Here is a 7002-nt window from a genome sequence, read left to right as displayed (position 1 = left end):
TCGTAAATCAAAATGAAATTACTGAGAAAATTATAAAGAAGTCGAACATTCGTGATTTTTCCCCTGCCAAATAAGTAGAGACAAAGGGAAGACATAAATGTCGGTACAATTTCCTTGCACCGGTTTATTGCATTTAAATCAATCAATTACATGACATTGCCAAAGAAGAAGAAACGAAAATCAAAAGGAAGAAACGTAAACAACCACCAACAAGCTGCACCGTTTACCGGCCTGAGAAACAAATCGCAATTATCGATACAATAACGTCACACCAACTCTGGAATTGCGGGTTGAATGTGCCTCGTTATTTCTTCTTGAAAAGTAGCTGTGAAACCATCCATTCATCTCCGTTGTTCAATGAGAATTGTTCATACCCTCCGATACAGGATGTCCTAATGTGAGTAATGACGCCATTCACTGCTTCGTGGCTTCGACCAAATCCAGGTAATAGAATTTCTTTTGCAGCTTCCACATTTGTATCTAGCTTCTTTCTCCACGCATCCCTGCAGCCAGGAGGGTGAACGAATTTTACTTTTAAGAGAGTCGAAAAGCTATAAATTTGGCATCAAAAGTATTAATTTCTTACATTGAACGAGCCATGTGCATCCCGTTAACAACCCAATGATCCAAAACTGAAACATCATCCTGCAAATGGATATTATTGATATTAGAAAATATACTATAAAGATTGAACATTTATTTGGTAATGACGTACTTGAGCTTTAATTACCTGGAAATAGAGGAGACTATCAGCAGATAGTATTGTCGCACAACCTGGGGGAAAGATGTAACCAGAGTACCAGTCGTCCTCGTCGATTGCCTAAACAAGCCAAGCTTTAAATTAAATTCCCATAGGTAACTTAAAAACTCCCCAAACTACAACTCATGAAATTCTGACCTCAAATAAGTGATTAAATGTTTTATGGCAGATATGATCCACAAAAAGAAGGCTATCTTCTGTCATCCAAGTTGATAATTTCTTCATAAACAGTTGTATGTTTTTCATGTGCTACAAAACAAAGAGAATGAATTCAGCTTTCGCTTGCTCGATCCGTTCTACTTTTCTCTCTATATTAATTGGAGGCAAGTGCTTATGAGATTGATTCATTAATTGGTGGCAATTTCTTGTGATCATTCATGAGTATACCTCTACGGCTCCAATTACAAGTATTTGATCGTATGTCTTGTCAGATTCGTATTGAGTAACATCTGCCAGTATGACGTCCACGTTTCTCAGCCCAAGCTTCCTATATATATATATATGAAAAGATATCGAATAGTTAGTGCAATAATACTAGTCGGCACAATATTTGTCGTTTACGCATAGAAATTAGCTTACTCTGCTTGTTTGAGTATGTAATTGACTTGTTCCTTTGAATTAGTGAGCCCTGTAACACGACAGTTTTTATATTTCTGAGCAACATATAGAACTAGACCACCTTGACCACAACCGATATCAAGAACAGTTTGTCCATCTTTGATTTGTGCTCGCTCGCAGTATAATTCATATGAAGCTTCTTCTGCTTCGTCTAATGTTGATGATTCATGTTTGAAGTAACACCCACTGCGTTGTTTGTTTAAAGATAATGAGAAACTATATGATAGAAAACACACATATATCTATATAGTGCATTGCAGTATGAAAATGTTGCGTGTTGTACCTTAGTTTCATACTTTTTCCGTAAACTGCTTCTAAGAATTCTGTTGGTAATTCATAAGTTTCCTTGTTCATTGTCTCGATCTCTCCTGACATATCCATCTTTTTCAAGGCTACACGGGAAAATGATTTTATCAGACAGTCAATAATATAGAATTTAATACAAATAAATTGTATTAATGACTTGAGTTCAAAATAAACTAAAAAGATAAGTTGTATTAGATGGGAAGTGAGAAATATGCATACATTTAATGAATTCAAGGTTAAAGTAGAGTTGTTCTTGATAAGATGATTTATAACCCCATTGAAGACGTTTCTCGAATTGAAACTTAATCAGTTTCTTCAATTCCTCATCTTTAATCTCTCCTTTTAACAATCTCCCTAGAGTTTCCGTTGCTGATTCCTTGGTCTTCACCTCTTCTATTGAACTCATGATGACACAATCTAGGCTGGCTAGGGAGAGAAACTAAATGAAACACTAAAGCGAATGAGAGATGGTGTGTTATGAACAAGACCTACTACATGGTTTATATAGAGATCAATCGGTTTTTCATGGCATAACACAACACTCTAAAATGTTGTATTGTGCTAGGCTAATTAACACGCCGCACAAGCACAATACAAAACCGGCTTCTAGAAGTAGACGAATTCCGTGTGTAACTTGTGGACGTCTAAACTGCTTATGGTTTTGATTTTGTATACTTACTTGCGGAAGATGAGCTTTCCGACCCTACCACAAGTCACAAGTGCAATAAAACAAACTTTTTGCTGCCGATAAGGACTAGAAATGGTACCATTATTGGGGCTCTCTCTTTTTTTTTTTAGGAAAAGTTATACAGAGTCTACGGAAAGTGATATATAATAGAGCTTGTTTCATCTTCTTCTTCGTAAAAACTACTATGTCCTATCCACGTTCATTCCCCTTCGAATAAGTTTATCGGTCGTCATTAACTTTTCATGAGGTGGATGACGACCTTCGAATATGCACATTTTTTTTGATACGATTCTTTCCAAAAAAACAAAATAAAAATGGTTAAACATGCACGCAAAATTGTGAATATGACGAGTCCGAATTTGTGCACACTCCTTTACGAGTGTGCACGTAACATTTTAATCTCTATCCTTAATTTAATTTAGGGAGTTATGTTACGAGGGATCGTGATTTTAAACATATATGGGTAATGGGACCATCAGTTAAATAATCAACCAATCATAAATATATGAGAAATATACACTCGTTGGAGGAGTGTGAACAAATATGGACTCAAATTGGCAGTGGCAGAACCAACATATAATTTTGAGGGGTCTAATTTTCTTTTTTTTTCAAATTTGTTGATTGTTTTCGTCAAAAGGGACACCTACAAATTTGATAGTTTTGGACATGAATTTTCCAGCCACGTACAACAAAAAGGATTGGCCTAAACTCTAGACAACTAGATAACGAGAGAAATTCGATATGAAATGAATAAATGTTTCAAGAAATTCTTTTCCATGCCAATTCTTGATACCAGAGAGTTGTCTGACGTAAAATGATGATGGTCGGTCCATTATGGTCCGTGTGATCAACATATGATGATGGTCTGTCCCTTATGGTCCCTGTGATCAATAATTTCATATCTACTCATTATGGTCCCTGTGATCAAGCTTCCTATATATATATCTATATTAGAAAAAGAAGCGGTGTGTGTAGCTTTACAAATCCGATCATCGATTTCGTCATTCCACGATGGAGATCGATCGGTTATATGTCCTATATAGACGTCCGTCCAGTCACTTGGCTTCCTAATAAAAATATGATTCTAAAGATTATTTAACGACGTCGGGTCCTTGGATTTCTTAATTTGACTGCAGCGTCGGATTTCCTAATTTGACTAAGTTTCCGTTTATATAGGCTAACACTAAGTAGATGTATTTATAAAACAGAAGAGCATCATTCTTTAACGGTTTCACCAACAGATGGTCTTCTATCTATAGTTCTTCCCTTCCATTAACGACTTCTAATTCTTAACTTCGTCTCTCTATATCATAATAATACTGAGTTATTAATACTAAGTTATTATTATGGATGATTTAAAGGATGGATACGGTGAAATAAAAAAAAAACAGAGATGATGATTTAAAAAAAAAAATTGGTCTAAAGAGGAAAGGAGAAGAAAGAAAACCTAATAGAGGAAGAGGAGTGAATTGGGTAAGAGGTTTTATGTTTAATGCAACCAAATATCTCCTTACTAATACATCTTCAGGGAAAACATATGGCTAAGGGTCTGTTTGGATTATGTTTGGTGGATGACCCTCCATGAAGATTATTCGTATACACCAGATATACTCTGGTCCATCGAACGTTCAATCATCCAATAAGCATAATGATTTGTACCATAACTTTCTCAAGAAAGTTTAAGTTAGCCTCAACTAATCTAAAAGCTATTTTTAAAAAACAAATAAAATAAAAAACATGGTAAAGATTTATATGCGAGATTTACGTGTCACAACCCCGACCAACAAAACATTAAGGAATGTTTAAGGGCCACGATCGGGGCTGTAAGCCCCGGCTAATTTGACCTGACCAAAAAAATACTATAGTATCCTCAAGGGACCACGGCCGGGGTTGTAAGCCCCGGCTAATTTGACCCGATCAACAAAATAGTATGGTATCCTCAATGGACTACGGCCGGGGCTGTAAGCCCGACAAATTTGACACAACCACAAATACTAGGGACGCAAGTCCGAACTAACTTATAAGCTCGATGTTTGACCGCTATAATCTAATTAGTTTTGCGAATGACTAAAAAAGATTTTGGTAGAATATTGACGAGCCGATCAAATAACAAAACGAAAACGAAAAAGGTTGAGCCCCGGCCATAGACCGGGGCGATACCTAGTATATATATAATCGAATAGTTAGTGCAATACTACTAGTCGTCACAATATTGTCGTTTACTCATAAAGTTAACTTACTCTGCTTGTTTGAGTATGTAATTGACTTGTTCCTTTGAATTAGTGAGCCCTGTAACACGACATTTTTTATATTTCTGAGCAACATATAGAACTAGACCTCCTTGACCGCAACCGATATCAAGAACAGTTTGTCCATCTCTGATTTGTGCTCGCTCGCAGTATAATTCGTGTGAAGCTTCTTCTGCTTCGTCTATTGTTGATGATTCATGTTTGAAGTAACACCCACTGCGTTCATTGTTTAAAGATAATGAGAAACTATATGATAGAAAACACACATATGTATATATACTAGGTATCACCTCGGTCTACGGTCGGGGCTCAACTTTTTTTCGATTTTTTTTGTTGTTGTTTGGGACGACTCTAGTGTTTTCTGGTCGTGTCAAATTAGTCGGGGCCTACAGTCCCGGCCGTGGTCCCCTACGAAATTTTTTGTATTTTGTTGGTCGTGTCAAATTAGTCGGGGCCTACAGCCCCAGCCGTGGTCCCCTACGCAAATTCCAGTATTTTGTTGGTCGTGTCAAATTAGCCGGGACCTATGGCCCCGACCGTAGCCCCCTAAACAAATTCCTTTATTTTGTTGGTCTGGGCAAATTAGTCAGAGCCTGCAGCCCCGGCCGTAATCCCCTACACAAATTCCGGTATTTTGTTGGTCGGGCCAAATTAGTCCGGGGCTTGCATCCCGTCCATAGTCCCCTACGCAAGTTCCGGCATATATATATATGCTTAATAATCTCATATTTGGTATTTGGTAGTATTAGAAGTGGCAGTCGGTTTTTATCATGGTAGGTCCTCTTTCTCAATAATACAATGAGGCACATGGAGTATGTTTAACGTCAATAAGGGATTAATTTAAAGGAAGTGATAAATAAATAATAGCTCACATTGATGCTCATCGGATAATAATGGTGGGGGCTTTTTCTTACTTGTTCCGGCCAGGATCAAAATTTTCAATTATACAAACTCTTCGTAAACTCCTACCCTGTACTGATCATATCCTCGTTTATTTATAGACGATTTTCCCATCTAATCTTAATCTTTTAGAAAGTTAATAGAAATTGTATAAGCTGATAGCAACCTATGGTGTAGAGATATAGAGAGAACCATTAGTGGGACCGCATGTGGTAAAAAAATCACATTCTCTTTACTACGTCAACGGTCTTACTTTCCGGAATGAGTAGCTTGATTTTCCTTACTTTTTTTATTACAGTGACAATCTTAGATTAGGAAATTAGGTTAACCATGTTTAGGGTTAGTAGTTAGGTCATGTTTAGTTTCTGCCCGGCTCATTAGCGGATGGTTATTATTGGTTAGCAGAAGGCGAGGGAGAAGACTTTAGTTGAAAAGAAACAATTCTTTTTCTGAGATGCAAAAACAAATAATTGGAGATGATGACGAATTTAATGAAGTGATGTATATTAATATCATGAGCTGGTACCGGTTAAGGAAACCAAAACAGCAACAGTTCGAAATCGGGAAACTCAACGGATCGGACGGACGTTTATATAGAACATATAACGAACCGATCTGTGTCGTGGGATGACAAAATCGATGATCGGATTTGTAAGGCTACACACACCACTTTTTTTTATAATATATATATATAGTGCATTGCAGTATGGAAACGTTGCGTGTTGTACCTTAGTTTCATACTTTTTCCGTAAAATGCTTCTAAGAATTCTGTTGGTAATTCATAGGTTTCCTTGTTCATTGTCTCGATCTCTCCTGGCATATCCATCTTTTTCAAGGCTACGCGGGAAAATGATTTTATCAGAAGTCAATAATATAGAACTTAATACAAATAAATTGTATTAATGACTTGAGTTCAAAATAAACTAAAAAGATAAGTTGTATTAGATGAGAAGTGAGAAATATGCATACATTTAATGAATTCAAGGTTAAAGGAGAGTTGTTCTTGATAAGATGATTTATAACCCCATTGAAGACGTTTCTCGAATTGAAACTTAATCAGTTTCTTCAATTCCTCATCTTTAATCTCTCCTTTTAACAATCTCCCTAGAGTTTCCGTTGCTGATTCCTTGGTTTTCACCTCTTCTATTGAACTCATGATGACACAATCTAGGCTGGCTAGGGAGAGAAACTAAATGAAATACTAAAGCGAATGAGAGATGTGGTGTGTTATGAACAAGACCTACTACATGGTTTATATAGAGATCAATCGGTTTTTCATGGCACAACACAACACTCTAAAATGTCAAAACAACAAGCCATATAAAAAAAATAAATTAGCCCGCCATAACACGGTGCACGAATTCCGCATGTTGTATTGTGCTAGGCTAATTAACACGCCGCACAAGCACAATACAAATCCGGCTTTTAGAAGTAGACGAATTCCGTGTGTAAATTTTGGACGTCTAAACTACTTATAGTTT

The 7002-nt window shown here is 36.7% G+C and overlaps 1 protein-coding gene across 2 annotated transcripts; it reads right to left on the bottom strand.

The window, feature by feature from the left end:
- Positions 1 to 6692, bottom strand: LOC113320885 ((S)-tetrahydroprotoberberine N-methyltransferase 1-like). 2 transcript variants are annotated; one of them, XM_026568782.1, is made up of 8 exons: positions 6491 to 6692; positions 6250 to 6358; positions 4613 to 4837; positions 1148 to 1247; positions 899 to 1009; positions 731 to 820; positions 587 to 645; positions 1 to 503 (listed from the first exon to the last, which is right to left on the bottom strand). In XM_026568782.1, the coding sequence occupies exons 1-8, from the start codon at positions 6675 to 6677 to the stop codon at positions 305 to 307; spliced, it is 1080 nt and encodes a 359-aa protein (XP_026424567.1). In that variant the 5' UTR covers positions 6678 to 6692; the 3' UTR covers positions 1 to 304. The 2 variants fall into 2 exon arrangements, with proteins under 2 accessions (XP_026424567.1, XP_026424566.1); XM_026568781.1 differs by lacking the exons at positions 4613 to 4837; positions 6250 to 6358; positions 6491 to 6692 and adding exons at positions 1340 to 1564; positions 1662 to 1770; positions 1904 to 2294 and having other exon boundaries at positions 89 to 503.
- Between the last annotated feature and the right edge of the window lie 310 nt (positions 6693 to 7002).

The sequence above is a fragment of the Papaver somniferum genome, chromosome 11, assembly GCF_003573695.1.
Source record: "Papaver somniferum cultivar HN1 chromosome 11, ASM357369v1, whole genome shotgun sequence".
Taxonomy (NCBI): Eukaryota; Viridiplantae; Streptophyta; class Magnoliopsida; order Ranunculales; family Papaveraceae; genus Papaver; species Papaver somniferum.
The sequence above is the reverse complement of the archived record's forward strand: the minus strand, read 5'-3'. Positions and strand labels throughout refer to the sequence as shown.

Bases quoted from the DNA above. Each gene is read 5' to 3' on its own strand.
- LOC113320885 (XM_026568782.1), bottom strand. From the start codon at position 6,677: ATGAGTTCAATAGAAGAGGTGAAAACCAAGGAATCAGCAACGGAAACT. The intron at 1,010-1,147 runs GTATACTCATGA...TTTGTTTTGTAG, and splicing joins TTGTAATTGGAGCCGTAGAG to CACATGAAAAACATACAACT. The intron at 504-586 runs GTAAGAAATTAA...TCCTGGCTGCAG, and splicing joins ATGCACATGGCTCGTTCAAT to GGATGCGTGGAGAAAGAAGC.